Genomic DNA, 23,472 nt, shown 5'->3' on the forward strand with positions numbered 1-23,472 from the left:
ATGCTGGATGAGGTCGGGAAGCTGCTTGAAAGAGTGGTGGCTTCCCGCATCATCCAGCATCTGGAGAGGATCGGGCCGCAAATCTCCGAGGACCAATCCGGGTTCCGGTCGGGGCGATCGACCTTAGACGCCCTGACCGCCCTGAAGAGGTTCACGGAGGACGCGGCCCAGAGGGGGCAGGGGGCTATGGCGATATCTCTGGATATTGCCAACGCCTTCGGCTCCCTCCCCTTCGCGGTGATAGAGGAGGCACTCCGATTCCATGGAGTGCCCCTCTATCTCCGGAGGGTCGTAGGACACTACCTGCAGGGGCGGGTAGTGTCCTACTTAACAAGGCGAGGGAGAGAGGAAAGGCGGATGGCCTCCGGTGTTCCCCAGGGGTCTGTTCTAGGACCCCTGCTATGGAACATCGGTTTCGACTGGGCCATCCGCGGAGAGGTGCTGCCCCGGATGGCGGTTATCTGCTATGCAGACGATACGATGATCGCCGTCCGGGACACCACCTGGAGGAGATTGAGGCGGAGGGCTGAGGCCGGACCGACCCTGGTGACCCGGAGAATTAAAGTACTGGGCTTCCGGGTGGCGCTCTCCAAGACTGAGGCCCTATGTTTTAAAGGGCCGAGGTGGAGGGTGCCGTCGGGGACAACACTCCGGGTCAACGGGGACGAGGTCGGGGTCAAGGCCAGTATAAAGTATCTGGGCCTTGTCCTCGACGGGGGGTGGCGTTTCGGGGAGCATTTCCGGGCGCTAACCCCCCGGCTCGTAGGCGCGGCAGCAGCCCTCTCGAGGCTCCTTCCGAACCTGAGGGGTCCGGGTGTACAAGCAAGGCAGCTGTACACCACGGTCGTCCGCAGCATGGCCCTGTACGGCGCGCCGATATGGGCAGAGGCCCTAAACGCGTCGAACAGGGCCCTCCTCCGCAGGCCGCAGCGCGTCATTGCAGGACGTGCCTGCAGGGCCTACCGCATGGTAGGCCACGCGGCGGCCTGCGTCCTGGCCGGTACTCCCCCGTGAGAGATAGAAGCGGGAGTGCTGGCCGAGGCATACCGGGCGCGGGTTGAACAAAGAACCCGGGGAGAATCTCTCGCCCCGGAGGAGCTCGCCCACGCCCGGGAGAGGAGAAAGCGGAGGACCATGGAGCTCTGGGTGGAAGGCCTAGCGGACGTCGAATATGGCGTCCGCACAGTCGAGGCCATCCGCCCACAGCTCCCGGAGTGGTGCGGAAGGGGCCACGGGTCCCTCACCTTCCGACTCACGCAGGTGCTGTCCGGACACGGTTGTTTCGGACAGTATCTGCGTCGGATCGGAAGGGAGGAGACGGCGTCGTGCCATGGGTGCGGCGATGAAGAAGATACGGCGCAGCACACACTAGAAGTGTGCTGCGCCTGGACAGAAGAACGCCGCACCCTGGTGGCGACGATAGGCGAGGACCTCTCACTTCCTGGCGTTATACGCGCCATGTTAGGAAGTGAGAGGTCCTGGGACGCCGTTGCCTCCTTCTGCGAAGAGGTGATTTCGCAGAAGGAGGCACAGGAGCGGGAGCGCGAGAACGACCGTCTGGCGCCCCCGCTCCGACGCCGTAGAGGGGGCAGAAGGAGGCGGCAATTCGCCGCCGCCCTTCCCCCCACAAACATGTGAGAGGGCGATAACGCAGGCGGGGTCACGGAAGTAAGCTCACGCGTCCCCGTGGCCCCGCCATAATGCGTCGGAGGGCAGTCAGGTTTTAGTGGGTATTCCGGTCGCCTTCTGCGGCCGGCGAGTCCCACACTCCCTACGCCATTGCACAGCCCGGCGTAGGGGTGCGTAAATGCATTTCCTGACGTTAAAAAAAAAAAAAAAAAAGGTACAAGGAAGCAATATTAAAATGTGGTTGTCAATAATAGAAAACTACATAAGCTATCAAAATAGAAAAAAGGTCCGCAACAAGTAATAAAATAGCATTATTTAAAAATTCATTAAAAGATATCAAATGGGAGAACATAATAAATACAAACTCAAACTTAAATAAAAATTACAACTCATTTAACACAGTTATCCAAGAACTGCTAAATAAACACATACCAGTACAAAACATAAAAATAAAAAATAAACCCCAAAAACGATGGCTAACTATGGGAATAAAAAAGTCATGTTCTAATAAAAGATCTCTAAGGACTTTACTAAATCAAACTAATAACACTGTTATCCACAATTTTTACAAACGATACAGTCAAACGCTCAAACGCAGTATTAAAATATCAAAAAAGTTAGAATTCATAAAATAAATGGAAAACTCTGAAAACAAAACAAAAACCATGTGGAAAATTATCAACCAAAAACCGGAAAACCTAGAATAAATACTCATAATAACAATATCGTGTTATAGTGTGATATAGTGTAACAATAAAGTCACCGAGTTGTCCTGTAGAGATTAGCAACATCTTTAATGACTATTTTGCAACTGTCGGTGCAAATCCAAACAACAAACACAACCCTACAGGTCGACCTGTAGTAAACCCACCAGTGTGCTCCTTGTACTTACGTCCTGTAGAACAAAAAGAAACGATCCACATCATACGTCTAATGAAAAATAAAAATAGCTGCGGTATAGATGACATTCCACCAACAGACAGTGTGCTGAACACCTTTCTATTCCCCAAACCTATTTAATAAACCAGAGTTTTCAAGAAGGACAATTTCCAAACGCCCTAAAACTAGCATTAATCAAGCCGATCCACAAAAAAGGCAATACCTGTACCCCTTCCAACTATAGGCCGATAGCTCTATTACCAACATTTTCCAAAGTATTTGAAAAAGCTATGTGCAATAGACTATATAACTTTTTAGAAAAATATAACATCATTGACGATAGCCAAAACGGATTCAGGAAATCGAGATCCACCACACTAGCAGTATACAAATACATACAAAGGGCCCTACAACACATAAATGACAAAAAATATGTACTAGGAGTATTACTTGACATGACGAAAGCTTACGACAAAGTTCAACACAATATCCTGCTAGACAAAATGTACGGTTCCGGTGTCCGCGGCCCGGCATATTCATGGTTTAAATCATACCTGGAAAATAGATCCCAAATAGTTCAAATAGAACACTACAACTCTGCCACCGCTAAAATAGAAACAATTCGATCTCGAGAAAGGAAAATAACATGCTCTATCCCACAAGGAAGTGTACTGGGGTGTGTACTATTTTTAATTTATATAAATGACTTACCAAAAACACTAAACAAAGAAAAAACCTTGCCAGTTCTATTTGCAGATGATATATCCATTTTAATAAAATATGAAAATATAACCGCACCTAATCCTATATTACAAGATACATTACAAACTGTAACAAATTGGCTCCAAGACCATAACTTAGATATAAATTATAATAAAACTAAAATTATGCATTTCAGAGCACATAATAAATCCGCCCTAAATATAAACACAACTTTTCAAAATACAACCCTAGAAAGTGTAGACACCTTTACACTGTTAGGATTAAATATTGACACACATATTAATTGGAACACATATAGAGTGCATTAAATCAAAGCTGTCCAAATTTACATATGCTCTTTTTCAATTAAAATGTAGCACAGACGTAAAAACAGCACTATCAGCGTACTATGCATATGCATACTCATGGCTGACATATGGTGTAATGCTCTGGGGAAATAGTGTAAATAGCCAAGATTTATTTATATTACAAAAGAAATATACCTATTAGAATAATTGCTCAAATAGACAATCAAGATAGTTGCAGACCCTACTTTATTAAATATAACCTACTAAATCTTCCCTCCATATATATTTACGATATTAGTTTATTTACATTTAAAAATATAAAGACTTTTACAAAAGTAAAAGACACACATAATGTTAACACTCGTCACAAAAATAAATTACACTTACCGCAATCTAGAATTAAAATGTTAAATGAAAGTCCCTATTATATGGCTGTAAAAATTTTTAACCACTTACCAAATGAAATAAAAGAAGAAGTAGAATTCATAAAATTTAAAAGAAAATTAAAACATTTTCTAAGTAAGAAATTTTTTTACAATATTGAAGAATACTTTAAAAATTCAAAACAATTAAACCTCTAAATAAACACAAATAAGCATACACACATAAGGCAATAAATAGGTAACATATATTAAATAATATATAAAATAAAAGTAATTACTTACATGTTGAGAGTGGCGGGTACCTTTCAGTTCTAGCCACGTCTTGCCACTCCGAGTATCTTCTTCAGACTGATCGTCAGACTGACGTGCAAGGGTTTATATAAGCTCAAGTCTGTCCCCACCACGCTTGATTCAACACAACTATTGTTTAAGAAAAATAAGTCTATCCACCATTAATTGTGAGTCTCCCACCAACCACCATTATATATGTGATTCTTTGACCATCTTAGGACGTTCCTGTAAGAGTCTCCCTCCAATCACCATTATATATGTGACCCTTTGTCCTTCTTAGGACGTTTCTTAAGAGTCTCCCACCAACCACCATTATATGTTTGTATTGTACTACCTTACAATAACATAATAAACTTTTTTCTACTACCCTACAAATTCTCCTATACCTTACATAATAAACTTTTTTCTACTACCCTACAATTACATAATAAACTTTTTTCTACCACCCTACAAATTCCCCTATACCTTACATAATAAACTTTTTTCTACTACCCTACAAATTCTCCTACACCTTACATAATAAATTTTTTTCTACTACCCTACAAATTCTCCTACACCTTACATAATAAACTTTTTTCTACTACCCTACAAATTCTCCTACACCTTACATAATAAACTTTTTTCTACTACCCTACAAATTCCCCTATACCTTACATAATAAACTTTTTTCTACTACCCTACAAATTCTCCTACACCTTACATAATAAACTTTTTTCTACTACCCTACAAATTCTCCTACACCTTACATAATAAACTTTTTTCTACTACCCCACAATTACATAATAAACTTTTTTCTACTACCCCACAATTACATAATAAACCTTTTCTACTACCCTACAATAGTAACAGACATAACGTCAATAGTAACGAAGCATCCAAAGTATGTAAAAATATCGTAACATTAGACGAAATTGAACTCTATCTCTATTTCCTTGAGATAAACTTTGAAATATACTACTTCTGTTAAATTAATTTGACATTTTATATCAACATAATAGGTTGTCCAATAAGTTCGTTCAGATTTTCAATAGGTAGCTTAGAATAGACCCCAATATATTACAATTATTGTAAACATTAACATATACTAAAAGAGGATAACTTCAGTCATATTTTGACAAATGCTAGGACACGATTCGTTTATCAGTTTTATAAAAACTGATTGATATAATTTTTTGCGGAAAAAAATAAGACGTTCTGGTATAAAATAAAATAAAAATATTATTTAAAAGACGTACGCCAAAACTTATCGGACAACCAACGTATAAGTAAGGGTTTATTGTTAATAGTACTAATAGAAATATTTTGAAATATCAGTTAAAATGATAATGTGGCAGAACGAGAACATAAATATTCATATATATATATATATATATATGAATATTTATGTTTGGCTTATGGAATTTTAAAAAGAATATCATTGAGGTTTTTAGTAATAGGTAATTTGTTGTATAACTTGAAATACGCACATACACACATCAACTTGCGCGCCTATATTAAAATATAAATTGTAAATTAATTTTAAACTACAAAGTGTAAAATCATTTAAGCCTTATGTTCTGTAATATTATTAAGGTATATATTTATTGTAAGGAAGCTGTTGATTTTTTCTGGTACTGATAAATAAATATATAAATAGACATGCTTCCGAAATAAATGAACATGCCTGGCTGCAAAAGCTTACTTTGAGGTAAATTTAAAAAACAATACGAACATAACTCATGCCCGTAACTCATAGTAGGGATAGGCAGGGACATTTGACATTTGATATGATTCATCTACTTTTGTTCGTTTACATATGAAAATGTAAAAATGTATTAAAATGTAATAAATCGATATTATTGTTGAAGTATTCATCAAATAATGCGATATTTTGTTGTTTGTGGTAGTGGCGCGGGCAGCAGTGTCGCGCTCGGTGCTTCAAACGACACAAAATTTATTGTTATTGGATCGGCGCGCGTACATGCATCTACACTCCGCGGCTATCACGAACTTACAACTTTATCGAAGCCGCACTATTCTCAAATGAAATAAAAAAACAGAACGCATTCTCGTTCTGCCACATTATCATTTTAACTGATATTTCAAAATATTTCTATTAGTACTATTAACAATAAACCCTTACTTATACGTTGGTTGTCCGATAAGTTTTGGCGTACGTCTTTTAAATAATATTTTTATTTTATTTTATACCAGAACGTCTTATTTTTTTCCGCAAAAAATTATATCAATCAGTTTTTATAAAACTGATAAACGAATCGTGTCCTAGCATTTGTCAAAATATGACTGAAGTTATCCTCTTTTAGTATATGTTAATGTTTACAATAATTGTAATATATTGGGGTCTATTCTAAGCTACCTATTGAAAATCTGAACGAACTTATTGGACAACCTATTATGTTGATATAAAATGTCAAATTAATTTAACAGAAGTAGTATATTTCAAAGTTTATCTCAAGGAAATAGAGATAGAGTTCAATTTCGTCTAATGTTACGATATTTTTACATACTTTGGATGCTTCGTTACTATTGACGTTATGTCTGTTACTATTGTAGGGTAGTAGAAAAGGTTTATTATGTAATTGTGGGGTAGTAGAAAAAAGTTTATTATGTAATTGTGGGGTAGTAGAAAAAAGTTTATTATGTAAGGTGTAGGAGAATTTGTAGGGTAGTAGAAAAAAGTTTATTATTTATTTATTTATTTATTTATTTATTCGGAGAATTAACAGACACAAGTTTATGTTATAGTTACATGCGTACAATCTAATATATAAGTACATAAAAACTTATATCCTAAAATATTCTCACTGAGACATACATAATTGGAAAAGAAGCTACAAAAAAGTAAGATTACATACTAAGTGTAAAGTAACAAGTAATAATAACATGTAAACAGTCCAATCAAACATATTCTGCCCGGTAACAAATTAGCCACGTTACGATGAAAACAGTAAATTATATATTTACAAGTGTATAATATGCAGGGGTAATTTAACTACTTAATTTAATATTATATACTTAATTACTTAACCTTACTACTAAGTGTCATAAGCCCATTACAGATAGTAATAAATTGAATTGTAAGTATACCTACGTTTCACATAGATACATTTATCTTAGCCCACAATAGCATTTATTTCTTTTTTAAATTTATATAAGCTGTTGCCGAAAAGGTTTGTAGAACCAAATTTTATATTATATGATTTACATATTCTTTGTAGAGGAGCTCGCTCGCCGGCGTTAGTGGAGCACGAAACTGTGTCCAGTAACGCCGTCGATCGCGTTCGTCTAGCGGGGGTTCTGAAACGAATTTCTGCCAACAAGGCAGGGCAGTTATACTTAGCATTACATATGTTGTACAATATAGTAGCATCTATTTGTTGCCTTCTATTTTTAAGTGTAGTTATACTAAATTTTTCTTGAAGTTTTTTATATGATAAAGGTTTTCCAAACAAGCGAAGATGCACCGCACAAAGAAATTTTCTCTGTATTCTTTCTAGTCTTTCTATGTAGGTATTATAATGTGGGTTCCACACTACTGATGCGTATTCTAATTGAGATCTAATTAAAGTTTTGTACAAAATAAGATAGCTTGAGAGCTTTTTAAATGGTTTGGTAATGCGTAATACAAAACCCATCATTCTATATGCTTTTTTGATAATATTTTCAATGTGATGATCTAATATTAATTTTTCGTCGATATAAACTCCAAGGTCTTTTACTAATTTTACCTTCTTTAACAGTATATTACCCAATTTATATGTATTTACAATGTTCTTTTTATTTCTACTAATAGATATTTGCATGCACTTATCATAGGCTAAATATAGTTTATTGTTTTTACAATACTGTTCCAGACGATCCAAATCTTCTTGTATCAATATACAATCATTGAAGTTTTTGACAGTTTTATATATTTTAAGATCGTCAGCGAACATCAAAAAAGACGCATGTTTGAAACAGCTCGAGATATCATTCACAAAAATAATGTACATTAAAGGACCGAGTATGGAACCTTGTATAACACCAGATGTAACTTCTGCCTCATTGGACATATAGCCGTTTATAGTAACTTTTTGAATTCTATGGTCCAGGTATGATATAAACCACCTTAACAAATTCCCCTTAATACCATTATAAGATAACTTTTGCAAAAGAAGTTTATGGTCTACTTTGTCAAAAGCTTTTTGAAAATCGGTGTATATTACGTCGACTTGGTTTCTACTATCCATAGACTTGAACAAAAAATTGCTATATAAAAGTAAATTTGTTGTTGTTGATTTGTTTTTAACAAACCCGTGTTGTTCCTCGATTATGTGTTTTTCTATATGTGGATAAATTACATTATGTATCAAACATTCAAAAACTTTAGGCAAACATGATTGACCAGATACAGGACGATAATTGGTAACATAAGCTTTCGGCCCCGACTTATGAATAGGTGTGACATGAGCCATTTTCCATCGATCCGGGAAAATTCCCTCCGTCAAACTTTTATTAAATAATAAGTACAATGGATACGATATCACGGCCCTAATGTTTTTAATAAATATAGGTGGAATTTTGTCTGGACCTGGCCCTTTGTTGACATCTAATTTTTCTAGTTGTTTTGCGATTATTTCCTCGGTTAACAATATATTGGTAATATTACTTGCGCTTATGTGTTCACTTTCCATATTTAGTTCCTCTGCATTTATACTAACTTTTTTTTCGAACACTGAATTGAAAAAATCGGAAAACAGATTAGCCACATCTTGTGGATTATCGGCAGATTTGTCTCCAAAAAACATTTTATTCGGATAGCAATCATCTGACTTACGCTGAGATGATACAAAACCCCAGAATGATTTCATATTTTCTAATAACAAATTTTCTGTAGAATTGGTGTAGCACTTGAAGTCTGTTTTTAGTAATAATTTACAACGCGCCCTGAGTAAACTATATTCGCGATAATCCGCCGATAATCCATAAATTTTCCACTTGCGCCATACTTTTTCTTTACGTTTAAGTGTTTTTTTCAGTGCTGATGAGAACCATACAGGATACAGAGTTTTTCCTTTAATCTTAAGTGGGACATGGACATCAATTATCTCAAATAATAGATCATAAAACGTATTAACAGCTGTGTTAGTGTCCAAGTTACCTAGTTTTGCCTGCCAATCAATTTGCTTTAAAGCGTTAATTATTTCTGGGTAATTTGCTTTCCGAAAATTATATGTCGAAAGTGAGTTTTTTTCATTACATGGGGAGACCTTTTTCTTTTGCTAAAGAACTGTACGGAGGGGTGATAATTGTCAATTTTTGTTAAAGGAATAGCTGTTTCAATATGTGAAATGAAACCTGAAGTACAAAACAACAAGTCTAAAAGTTTATTATTCGAGTTTAATATGTGGTTGTATTGATACAAACCTAACATTTCACATGTTACAATTAGCGATATACTTTCCTCATTCAGACCTGATATAATCGGTTTTAAAGCTTTGTCGATATCCTGAGTCCAACCAATGTCGGGCAAATTGAAATCACCTACAATACATACTTCAGTTTTTTGTTTAGTAAACTTATTACAAATACTTTCTAGATTTTCCAGATATAATTTATACAACCTAGTTCCAGATTTTGGGGGTAAATAAACAGCGTTTAAAAGAACTTCATTTTCAGGAGTGGTTAACAAAATATAAATCTCCTCCCATGGATATTCTCTGCTAACTAGGCAGCTAGACTGAATACTTTTCTTGACTGCTATCAATACTCCCCCTCCGTCAGTTTTGGTTGATTTATTTAGATCCCTATCAGCCCGATATACGTTGTACCTGGTGTCAACAATCTCTGTGTCAAATATGCCTGGCCTTAACCACGTTTCAGTGAGAATCAGAACGTCAAAATCTGAATTTAGTATATTCAAACGTAACTCACTAAGTTTCGATCTTAACCCTCGGCAATTTTGGTAGTAAAATGAAAGTGTATCATGTATCATTTGTGATAGAACAACTATGTATGAATTTGTACACACAATGTATAATATATTTTTGGGCACGAGTTAGACATAGAATTACACACATGAAATTTAATTGGGCTTTCAACGTTAGATTATTTAAAATTATATAGGTTGCGTAAAGCTTTATCAACGTAAAGAGTACACAATGAAGAATGGTGAGATAAGAATGTCGATGTAGTCACAACTTCTCTAAATCATCCCCTTGCCGAATCGCAATCACCTTCGATTGATCATTCTTGCGGAGCAGTATGGTTGCATTTTTTATCCACACGTATTTGTAGTCTTTAGCGACTGCCACTTCTCTGACTTTAGAGAACAAAATCTTATTTTTGAGGGTAAGGTGTTCGTTAACGTATATTCGCTGTGATGAGTCACCTCCAGAGGCATAAGTAGTGGGTTCGCCTGGCTTCAAAGACGTAGTTGCTTTACGTAGTTTCTCAAGAGTAAGGTTTTTCCTAATCCTTGCTGCCGCTATGACCTCGCTTTTAAGGCGCCTAGACGTTAGTTGTACTATAATATTTTTGGGACGATTAGTCGAGTTGTTATTGTGAGCAACACGGTGGCAATCTCGAACGCGGTCTTCCGTGATTGGAACTCCCAACAAAACGCCAATTGTCCCCACAATGTGTAATAAATTTTCGTTTTTGCTCTCCGGTATATTTTGTATTTCGATGTTACATAAGCGTGACTTCTGTTCAGAATCATCGACTTGTCTCTTCAAGAACAATAACTCTTCACTAATTTTCTCCTTATTTTCTGATAGTTGGACTATATCTGATTCTAGCTTGATAACTTTTTTATTTAAGGCACCTACTTCAGACTCCAATTCCACGATCTTCGTTCCCCACAAGCTCACTGTTGACGTCAGGTTTTTAAGTTGTTCAGTAAAATCCGCTCTAAGGGATTCAATATTGGCATTTATGGTAGAAAAACTGAGATCAAAGTGGGCCTTTAGTTGGTCAACATCTATATTTACAATTGAGCGCGGTTGGTGTGTATTGTCTATTAATAAAGGCGGCATTGGGGGACTTTTGCCAGATGCGGATTTGCTCGAGCCACTTTTACATGGCACACACTTCCATTTTGGTTTATTCATCGGTAGTATTTTGTTTAGATCTTTCTCTGATAAGCCACCACAAGAGTAGTGCATCGAAACTCGGCAACTTGCACATTTAAGTACTTCCTCCGCCTTCAAAACATTACACTTTGCGCATTCCATTATTAGTTTACTTCTTATTTTAGAATAGTGGGTAACAGCTTATTTACCTGCCGACAGTCGCAAGTTGATATCAGTGATCAGCGGCTTATTCGCGGCGGAAAGGTCGTAAGCGCCGTGTAAATTGCGTCGCTTACGCGTTTTTGTCGAACACTCGCGGAATCACCAGTAGATTGATTGAAATTTAACTTTAAATTCACTTTTACTTAGATTTAACGAATCCAAATTCCTAAACTATTATGAATTATTATGTGTCTCGATATTAGTGGTTGATCAATGTCAATTTAACACCAAAACTATTGCAGATTCACTTATAAATAATTATTTACTTGGAGCACAGATCGAACGTGCAAGTAGCATTATAACATTCAAATTCATGTTGGTTTTGTTCATTGTTGTTCAAATTATGTAAGGTGTAGGAGAATTTGTAGGGTAGTAGAAAAAAGTTTATTATGTAAGGTATAGGGGAATTTGTAGGGTAGTAGAAAAAAGTTTATTATGTAAGGTGTAGGAGAATTTGTAGGGTAGTAGAAAAAAGTTTATTATGTAAGGTGTAGGAGAATTTGTAGGGTAGTAGAAAAAAATTTATTATGTAAGGTGTAGGAGAAGTTGTAGGGTAGTAGAAAAAAGTTTATTATGTAAGGTATAGGGGAATTTGTAGGGTGGTAGAAAAAAGTTTATTATGTAATTGTAGGGTAGTAGAAAAAAGTTTATTATGTAAGGTATAGGAGAATTTGTAGGGTAGTAGAAAAAAGTTTATTATGTTATTGTAAGGTAGTACAATACAAACATATAATGGTGGTTGGTGGGAGACTCTTAAGAAACGTCCTAAGAAGGACAAAGGGTCACATATATAATGGTGATTGGAGGGAGACTCTTACAGGAACGTCCTAAGATGGTCAAAGAATCACATATATAATGGTGGTTGGTGGGAGACTCACAATTAATGGTGGATAGACTTATTTTTCTTAAACAATAGTTGTGTTGAATCAAGCGTGGTGGGGACAGACTTGAGCTTATATAAACCCTTGCACGTCAGTCTGACGATCAGTCTGAAGAAGATACTCGGAGTGGCAAGACGTGGCTAGAACTGAAAGGTACCCGCCACTCTCAACATGTAAGTAATTACTTTTATTTTATATATTATTTAATATATGTTACCTATTTATTGCCTTATGTGTGTATGCTTATTTGTGTTTATTTAGAGGTTTAATTGTTTTGAATTTTTAAAGTATTCTTCAATATTGTAAAAAAATTTCTTACTTAGAAAATGTTTTAATTTTCTTTTAAATTTTATGAATTCTACTTCTTCTTTTATTTCATTTGGTAAGTGGTTAAAAATTTTTACAGCCATATAATAGGGACTTTCATTTAACATTTTAATTCTAGATTGCGGTAAGTGTAATTTATGTTTGTGACGAGTGTTAACATTATGTGTGTCTTTTACTTTTGTAAAAGTCTTTATATTTTTAAATGTAAATAAACTAATATCGTAAATATATATGGAGGGAAGATTTAGTAGGTTATATTTAATAAAGTAGGGTCTGCAACTATCTTGATTGTCTATTTGAGCAATTATTCTAATAGGTATATTTCTTTTGTAATATAAATAAATCTTGGCTATTTACACTATTTCCCCAGAGCATTACACCATATGTCAGCCATGAGTATGCATATGCATAGTACGCTGATAGTGCTGTTTTTACGTCTGTGCTACATTTTAATTGAAAAAGAGCATATGTAAATTTGGACAGCTTTGATTTAATGCACTCTATATGTGTTCCAATTAATATGTGTGTCAATATTTAATCCTAACAGTGTAAAGGTGTCTACACTTTCTAGGGTTGTATTTTGAAAAGTTGTGTTTATATTTAGGGCGGATTTATTATGTGCTCTGAAATGCATAATTTTAGTTTTATTATAATTTATATCTAAGTTATGGTCTTGGAGCCAATTTGTTACAGTTTGTAATGTATCTTGTAATATAGGATTAGGTGCGGTTATATTTTCATATTTTATTAAAATGGATATATCATCTGCAAATAGAACTGGCAAGGTTTTTTCTTTGTTTAGTGTTTTTGGTAAGTCATTTATATAAATTAAAAATAGTACACACCCCAGTACACTTCCTTGTGGGATAGAGCATGTTATTTTCCTTTCTCGAGATCGAATTGTTTCTATTTTAGCGGTGGCAGAGTTGTAGTGTTCTATTTGAACTATTTGGGATCTATTTTCCAGGTATGATTTAAACCATGAATATGCCGGGCCGCGGACACCGGAACCGTACATTTTGTCTAGCAGGATATTGTGTTGAACTTTGTCGTAAGCTTTCGTCATGTCAAGTAATACTCCTAGTACATATTTTTTGTCATTTATGTGTTGTAGGGCCCTTTGTATGTATTTGTATACTGCTAGTGTGGTGGATCTCGATTTCCTGAATCCGTTTTGGCTATCGTCAATGATGTTATATTTTTCTAAAAAGTTATATAGTCTATTGCACATAGCTTTTTCAAATACTTTGGAAAATGTTGGTAATAGAGCTATCGGCCTATAGTTGGAAGGGGTACAGGTATTGCCTTTTTTGTGGATCGGCTTGATTAATGCTAGTTTTAGGGCGTTTGGAAATTGTCCTTCTTGAAAACTCTGGTTTATTAAATAGGTTTGGGGAATAGAAAGGTGTTCAGCACACTGTCTGTTGGTGGAATGTCATCTATACCGCAGCTATTTTTATTTTTCATTAGACGTATGATGTGGATCGTTTCTTTTTGTTCTACAGGACGTAAGTACAAGGAGCACACTGGTGGGTTTACTACAGGTCGACCTGTAGGGTTGTGTTTGTTGTTTGGATTTGCACCGACAGTTGCAAAATAGTCATTAAAGATGTTGCTAATCTCTACAGGACAACTCGGTGACTTTATTGTTACACTATATCACACTATAACACGATATTGTTATTATGAGTATTTATTCTAGGTTTTCCGGTTTTTGGTTGATAATTTTCCACATGGTTTTTGTTTTGTTTTCAGAGTTTTCCATTTATTTTATGAATTCTAACTTTTTTGATATTTTAATACTGCGTTTGAGCGTTTGACTGTATCGTTTGTAAAAATTGTGGATAACAGTGTTATTAGTTTGATTTAGTAAAGTCCTTAGAGATCTTTTATTAGAACATGACTTTTTTATTCCCATAGTTAGCCATCGTTTTTGGGGTTTATTTTTTATTTTTATGTTTTGTACTGGTATGTGTTTATTTAGCAGTTCTTGGATAACTGTGTTAAATGAGTTGTAATTTTTATTTAAGTTTGAGTTTGTATTTATTATGTTCTCCCATTTGATATCTTTTAATGAATTTTTAAATAATGCTATTTTATTACTTGTTGCGGACCTTTTTTCTATTTTGATAGCTTATGTAGTTTTCTATTATTGACAACCACATTTTAATATTGCTTCCTTGTACCTTTTTTTTTTTTTTTTAACGTCAGGAAATGCATTTACGCACCCCTACGCCGGGCTGTGCAATGCTCCATATCCTCCGTGGGGGGCATAAGGCTTAAATGATTTTACACTTTGTAGTTTAAAATTAATTTACAATTTATATTTTAATATAGGCGCGCAAGTTGATGTGTGTATGTGCGTATTTCAAGTTATACAACAAATTACCTATTACTAAAAACCTCAATGATATTCTTTTTAAAATTCCATAAGCCAAACATAAATATTCATATATATATATATATATATATGAATATTTATGTTTGGCTATCCACACTGCTGCAACTAGCGTGCGGATAGTCGTGGGGGTTTTCGCGGAAGATCAACGCAGAGTGATCCAGAAAGGAGCACCCAGCATACAAAGCTGAGGTAGGACCCTATCCGGTCAGCATTGCAACGTTAATTATAAATATTTCTTTATTCTGATGTATGTAATTGAGATTTAATTCTGTGTTATGTATTTATAATTATTTTGTGGTTAAAGATTATTTTATTTATTTTATTTTAGTCTATTCCTAACCTTGTGAATATAATTTTAATATAAATACAATACATCATTCTTTTATTTTTATCGGACATGTCCATTCAGAATCAAAGTTATAACTACTATCAAACTATTATCGTGTTATCAGTCATGGGAAACTTTTCCGGTGGTTCATAATAAGCCCACGTATGTAGTATAAATATAATCCATACATTAAATCGACTGAGTAAATTCAATCTCAATCGATTAAGACAACAACGTAAACCATACGTATACCAATTTCCTTTATTATTCAGAGATTTGTTAACATCATTACTAACTAACATTGTTGTGATCTAGTTATGTGTGGTTATCGAATGGATGAAAACAGATTATTTTTATCACAAGGGATTGAGATATTTAAATAGAATTTGAGGCTCTAGCCCAATGGTGTGTCGTAAACCTCACTTAAAAAAAATATGTTATGTGGCATTCAGAGGGTTAAGTAATATACCTAAGATATAGCTCGCAAATATGCCTTGATGGGATTTTGAGAAGATTTTGGGAAGTTTGAATTATTACTATTTTAAAATCGTAAAATTACTGTTTTTATTCCTGGCTATTTAATAGTTCCGAAATAATTCTTATTTAATTAAGGTCGTTCTCCAAAAAAAAAAAAAAAAGAAACAAACGAAAACTGATAAAATTGTAGGTAGTTTCCCATAAAACCATGAGCAGATTCGAAATGTAAGCACATTAAGTTATCGCTCAAATTATCTCGATGTGTGTTACAATATTTATTTGTTTCTCACTCGGGACGGGTCCGGCGATTGTGGGCAGAGTGTTCTCTCCCAATTAGGTGGTTATTGACGTTTTACTGTTATCAGGTAAATCTTCAAACGATGGCTCTTATTCGTAGTATTACTTTTAAATATAAAACGGATGCATCACACCTAATTAGGTATACGGCAATATTTTAAACGAAGCCGACCTTCACGAACTGAAGTTTACATTGTAGTAAAACGAATTCAATAAAAGTAGAACCTTGTTACTTTCATCTATTAAATGGAAAATATGTCAATAAATTATAGTTAAAAGCTGCCAGCACTAATTCCCAAATATATCTTTATTATTGGATAACAATATTATAAGTATTATAACAGATGTCTACTATAGATATGAACATGAATTCAATCCACAAATTATATTAACTCTTGTAATTTCTACCCGGACTATACATACGAGAAACGTCGATACAGCCCAAAGTCGACATTTATCCCTAAAAGGGAAGCTGTTAATAGAGTCATTCAACGTTACCGGCCGAATTATCTACAAAGAGAGAAGTCGGTTCGGTGTCGGTCGGAAATATAAATTTATTTGGTGGTTGTCGCCGCGACACGGGCGCCCGCGCCTCTATCTCGCCGCGTAATCTTGAACATTGGCGTTAAAGAATTTAAATTATACGCCGATACAAATGAACAGGCGACCTCGTCTTATTTATTACCTTAATCCAAATTATATCGACTAGGTTTTTTGGATTTTGAGAACATTGTCACGTAATTTGTAGTATTATGGTGATGTCGATATTTTGAATGCGCGTGTGCCTAAACAAGTTCACATTATAGTAATAATATATGTGACAGTATGTTGATTGTAACAGAACGGAGGTGTTGATGAAAAAGGTCGTCGTCGTGTCGATATAAAGAATACTTAAGTTATAACAATAATTTAACTATGACTCGCAGCAAACCTAAATGAAGTCATTGTACGGTCATATATTACAGAACGCGGCGGCCTAGCACTATAAATTTGAATCGCTAATATTTCTCTTGCCAGGTTCTAATTAAGTTCAGCAACCAATTCACGCATGCGCATCGATCGGGATTGCCTCAAGACACCATTAGTCTTATCACAATATTCGCTTACAGTATATTCTTAACATGTGCGTTATTAAAACTTGATTTAAATTTCCTGCATTCAATGAATAGCTAGTGTTCAGTGTTCATAGTTTAATTTTCTTTAATCTATATATATAAAAGAAAGTTGTGTTAGTTACACCATTTATAACTCAAGAACGGCTGAATCGATTTGACTGAAAATTGGTGGGCAGGTAGCTTAGAACCAGGAAAAGGACATAGGATAATTTTTACCCCGTTTTCTTTTTTTTTATCCGCGTGGACGGAGTCGCGGGTAAAAACTAGTCTATATATATAAAAGAAAGTTGTGTTAGTTACACCATTTATAACTCAAGAACGGTTGAATCGATTTGACTGAAAATTGGTGGGCAGGTAGCTTAGAACCAGGAATAGGACATAGGATAATTTTTACCCCGTTTTCAATTTTTTTTTATTCCGCGCGGACGGAGTCGCGGGAAAAAGCTAGTATTCATTAAAGTTAGATATATTCATACTAAAAAAAATTAAAAACAAAATATTAACCATGCCTTTTATTATTTATTTATAATTTTTGTTATAAATACAGAAATGAATTAACAAAAATCAAGACATTGAATTAAATTACTTCTATGTTAATTGCTGGCGTAATTTTCGTTTGGCTTCTAGAACCATTTTCAAATCATTTATTTCTTTTGTCGACACATCGATAGATGGCTTTGGAGTTTTTTTATTGCTTTTTCGTAGTTTCTTTCTTTCATCTAAATAGTCAGCAACTTTCTTTCGTGTATCTTCCAGTGACTTTTTTGCTGCAACATGTTGTTCTTTAATAAATTTGCTTTTTGCTTCTAACTCCTCTTTGAGATTCATTTTCATAGAACTTAACCTTTCTTGCAGTTCTACCATCGACATTTCACATAATAAGCCAATTCCTGATGTTTCTGTTAAATCTATGATTTTAGGAAGCTTGGCTCTCTTGGCTATGATTGACAAAATTTTAATTTCTTTAATCATTTGAATTTTCCTTTTTAACTCTTCCTGTTTGGCTTGCAAGGATTGTAATTGCAAAGTTTCATTTTCCTTTTTAATCAAATCTGCCTCTTCTTTCTTCTTCTTAGTTACATTTTTACGGGCCTCTAACACATTTAATTCAATTAAGGATAGTTTTTCAAAATGCTTTCGGTTAATTTCTATTTGTTCTTGATTCCATTTTTCCAATTCTTTATTCCATAATTCTTTTTCTTTCATAAAGTCTTCATATTTCTTTTTATTTTCATCGTGAACTTTTTTCTTTGCCAATAGTGCCTCTTCGAATGATATTTGACCTTGTATATGTTTTTTTTCTATGTCAAGTATTCTTTCCCGTTCCCTTTCTTCACGGTCGTATTCCTCTAACTCATGAAACTTGCTTAAACTTCTACAATCTCGTAATAAATCTTGCAACCATTGTATTTCCTCTCGTTCAGTTAATTTCATTCTTTCATTATATCGTTTAAGCGTAGCTATGTTTTCCTTTACTGGCATGGATGATGTTTTTTTCCAATTCCTATGATTAGATTTTGAGAAAGGCTTTTTCCAATCTTGTTCAGGGTCATTTTGTAGGTTGATACATTGTTTTGGTTTTTCAAAATGACGTTTTTGAGGATAGTGATACATTTCGCTTTTTATTTCATTCAAGATTTTCATGGCTTTTTGTTTGTTATTATCAAACGCTTGTTTAAGTTTTTTATCAATTACACTTTTTGTAAGCATGCGTCTAGCTTTCTCACAAACTGAATTTGGCGGAGTTGCTGGAATAGATATTTTTTGGGGAGCTGAACCCTCTGATCTCTTATTTTTCCTCGTCAAGACATTCGGTTGAATTGGTATAGTCGGTGGTTTTACCTTTAAGCTTTCTATTTTAGTCAAATATTCCGCATACATTTGTGCCATTTTATCCATCGCATGTTGCCAGTTAGAAAGTGGCCCTATTATATGTTCGGTAATATAATTTGTGTCATAAATTGGCTGAGCTATTTTCGATATCTGATCTAGAAAATCAAGTGTTTTTAAGGAACTTGTGAGTGCGTTCAAAACATTTTTACGTAAATTGAACAAACATTTGTACAATAAATTCATATCAGATGACTGTAATTGAAAGATTAAACCATGTAATATAATCAACAAGTAATCTTTATCGTCGTCGTTTAGTTCCGATGGGAACTGATCAACTGTCTGTTTTAAGAATTGGTCATGTTTCATAATACCGAGAAAAGTCTCCACAATCCAACAAAGTTTTGAATCATCCGTAGGGTCGTCCCAGGATTCAATATAGCATTTCATGTATTCACAAGGTGATGTATCCGATGAGTTGTAGAAATCGGTAAGAATGTCTTTTATTATTTTCACATTTTTTGATGTATATAAATATACCATGGTTGTTATAATAAGTTCTCTGGTAAATATAATGATAAAATAAACTTGTTTGTGTCATTTATGACACTGCCAAGCACGTGACCGTGACTAGCGTATAAAGGTAATAACTAACATATAACTTTCTGTAAGACCAGTATTTTTTAGAAACCTATAGTATATCCAAAAAGGGATTATATAAATATTTACATTAAACAAATGTATTATGACATGTTTCAAAACTATGCAATCAACTAAGATATTAGTATAAATTCATAAGCTATATGTCGCAGCAGTATTTGTTTCCGTTTGTTATATATTCACTGTTAAATATTGATTTAGTTTTATGGTCAAACACTTTAAGCATAGAGTGATCTGACCCGATCAGTTGAGAGAAACGGGTAATACAATTACAAATTTGAATACCCGATACTCAATATAATAATGAAGCGAGAGAGTCAATTGCTAGTCAATCATTCTTATACTATCTTCACATTATGCTCCCGTCGCGGTCGCCATCGCTCTGGTCGGTCGGCGAGAGTATTTAATTAGGTAGCCAGTCTGTTTTCGCCGGCTCTGTCATTAATCAATCACTCCGACGCAAAGCTATTATTCGACAGTTCGACACCTCACACCGTACATCGCCGATACACACAAAGTGCAAGTCATACGGGACCTCTTAAAATATAATAATCGTGTTAAAGACAACCATAAAGGCCATATTCGATTAGAGAAATTTTAAACAGGTTGCTGTCTTGTTATCTTCACACCATTGTCGGGCGGTAACTTACACGTCATGTTAGTGGATCTGTGCGTTTCCATTCCCTTTATAATTATTCTTCCTTTAGCTGTCGGTAATCATTAATCGACATTTAACACTGGACGCTTTGAACTTCTGTCTGTATCATTGTAATTATAACATATGAAATAATTTAGTAATAAATGAACATTATGTATTATTTAATTTGAACGTTAATATCTTCAAAGATGTAAAAAAAGTTTCCAGTTGATCAAGAGCTAATGCCTGATCTCTAAAGAATTGGTTCAGTATGTGATTATTCAAGATTTAAGATTTATTGTACCGTATTTGTAAGGAGAATCGGAGTGTCATTTTACTTATGTTATTTAAAATGTTATATCGGTTTTCTTCTCTTACATATTGTTAGATTCTAAACAATATATTAATGTTTTCCTAATCTTAAGCTTTCGCAATTTTAACAATAAAATCAAATGTTCCTTCAACCGTGTGAAAGAGCGGTGGCTTATTGACTCTGTCAAAATTTATTCAACTCTGAACACAAATCAATTTCAATGTGATATTAGCTGTCAGTGCGTGTCAAATTATCGCCCTCAGTCCTCAGTTAACGATGCTGCGGCATCTTCGCGCCTCTAACAATCATTCTAAAGTATTTTGTTGAAGAACACATCGGTACTATTATGGTTAAGAATTTCATTTAACATTTAGCTTAATTAAATTGATTAAAAAAAAATACGTCTTTTACTTTTGTTATAAGTAGTGTTTTTTTTTATATTTATGAAGCAAATAATAAAATACGTTTAAACTAATATGGTTTGAAAATAAGGTTCAAGTGACTTGGTAAATTGGCAAAGCTATCTTTTAAGTACAGCAAGAAAACTATTAGGAAGATGTAAGTCTTACAGAAATACCTATTTTTCTCTAAAAAGCACTGCCTTAAAATAAAAGAGACTTAGTTATTAAAATACTTTTTAATAGTGTAGTATCTTGTAAATCAAAAATATTGTTAAAAGATGATATTTAAGCAGTTAAAATTGTCGATAGAATTTCTCGCGTATTGAAATCATTAATTTCTATCAATCTCAGTGATCATAACTTTAAAAGGAAGACAGAATTACCGAAAGCTTATTAACAAGGCCCACCTAAGGCGAGCCTTCATCAATCTCCGTGGCCAGTTACAAAGGTACCTAACAAAGAATTATGGCTCTTTATGTATGCTCGCTACTATGTAGGAGAGTTATTGCTTCGATTTAATGATCGCTCGGTGATTAGACAGCGCCTTCCCTAGACCTACACATTTATCACATAAATCTTTATAACAGAGGATATTAAAGACTTAAATATTTCAGTGGTTTAATACGTATAGTCTTCATAAAATGAGGGGTTCCTTTTTTAGGCTTGTTCTCATAGGTTGCAATTTAGTTAAGAAGGATATTACTGAAGTATCTAGAGTTGAATGTATAGTTTAATAAAATTTAAGACCAATGTTCTAAGCTATGACTAATTACCTAATTGGAAAATATTGAATTTTTCAGGACTTAATTACGTAGGAATCTAAATTCAAAGAAAATAAATAAAAAGACAAGTCCACACATTACATGATAGTATTTTGTCAGTCGACAGACTAAGATGAAACTTTTGCTTTATTTCATCGTAGCCAGTTAACATATAATTTTTATTGTATTATATTAAAAGTTGTAAAACTCCTAATAAAAGTTTTAAAAAGACAGATGACATGGCCTGTTTAGACTAAATGAGTCTAATTAGAGGGCACTAAAACATTTTAAAAACGTCGAGTCATAATTATAATAAATGTTACGAGCCAACTACAAAATCCATGTACAATTTTGACGCAGCACGCTCGATGTCTGAAATAAACTTTGATGACCGCCGATGTTATTTATTTGTTTAGTAATTTATATAAGGTTAGTTACTGTTTTATTGACCGCATTAAATCAAGCCCCAATAAGGCGACCATTCATGTTTATTTTTACGAAGTTTCTGCTCGGTATGCCCAATAAATTATTAACTTGGTCACTTTTATCACGGTCCGATGGTACCATTTATCAGACGTCGATAGATTGTGGATTGTCCCGATGATATTAAGCGAGATCTATTTGGACCGTAGTTAATAATTCACTAAAACATTAGTGCCAGTTTGGTCTCCACCGGTTCGATCGAGCGTGTGTAACCTATGACCGCGAGTGAAGTTGATTCGCGTTTATCAATTAATAATTTCACTATTAAAATGTTATTCCCGTTTACCGATGACAGGCAATCAATATAAAAATTAGAAACATGCGCCGACGCGAAATGTTAAAGCGATTGGCCGGGTCATGTTTGCCAAGACCAAGTCGGAGAATCCTAAACATAAGGTCGTAAGATGTTACTGTATGTAATTACTCAGATAAGCTCATTTATCGCTAATCACTTAATGTGTTTACTAAAGTATTAACTAACGGGTTTTTTTTAGATTTTATAGCGGTGACAGCAAATTTATTCAAAGAATGCATTGAAAAATGAAGACAAACTTGTGTAAGTAGCTTTAACTAATAAAATAGATATAGGTCACTTATTAAAGTCTTATCTAGGTCAGTATCCCAGCTTTTAACTTTGCAGATCAACAACTGTTAGTAATAAAAGTAAAATTAGCTAAAAACCCTTAAACCATTAGCTTTATATGCTGATACTGATACATAAGGCACTACTTATGTACTTGAGACGTCTTAAGATCGACGTTCAGTCATTTTTAGGTCTATCTAATAAATGTTTTTTATTTGAACAATTAATAGCCAAAAAACCTTCAAAAACTATTATTTATACGGCTTATAATTTCTACATTATTTCTTTTGATGTCCTATCCATATTAAGATCGCGTTTCACGCGTGATCACAAAGTGGCCCATCTCGTTCGGTTTTATTGATTGACAAACGGAGAGTTCGATTAAATTCTCGCGATTCGAGCCAGGCATTAGCTTTACACGGAGTCTAAAAAGATATATCCACTAAATATATCTTTGCCTACATCGCAAGCCAATTATTTAATGTGTGGAATAAATCTTCAAACGTATGCCA

General features: G+C 34.8%; 3 protein-coding genes across 3 annotated transcripts; 1 reads left to right on the forward strand and 2 right to left on the reverse strand.

The window, feature by feature from the left end:
* The first annotated feature begins 1,134 nt into the window (after positions 1–1,134).
* On the forward strand, positions 1,135–1,638 carry LOC123721019. Its single transcript, XM_045678022.1, has one exon. It carries the CDS (start codon positions 1,135–1,137, stop codon positions 1,636–1,638), a length of 504 nt encoding a protein of 167 aa, XP_045533978.1.
* An 8,727-nt stretch (positions 1,639–10,365) lies between these two features.
* On the reverse strand, positions 10,366–11,406 carry LOC123721020. The gene has a single exon (XM_045678023.1). It carries the CDS (start codon positions 11,404–11,406, stop codon positions 10,366–10,368), a length of 1,041 nt encoding a protein of 346 aa, XP_045533979.1.
* Positions 11,407–17,880: 6,474 nt separating this feature from the next.
* Positions 17,881–19,673, reverse strand: LOC106708801. Its single transcript, XM_014500354.2, has one exon. It carries the CDS (start codon positions 19,663–19,665, stop codon positions 17,881–17,883), a length of 1,785 nt encoding a protein of 594 aa, XP_014355840.2. The 5' UTR covers positions 19,666–19,673.
* Positions 19,674–23,472: the final 3,799 nt, after the last annotated feature.

Source organism: Papilio machaon, chromosome 5 (assembly GCF_912999745.1).
Source record: "Papilio machaon chromosome 5, ilPapMach1.1, whole genome shotgun sequence".
In the NCBI taxonomy this organism is placed as follows: domain Eukaryota; kingdom Metazoa; phylum Arthropoda; class Insecta; order Lepidoptera; family Papilionidae; genus Papilio; species Papilio machaon.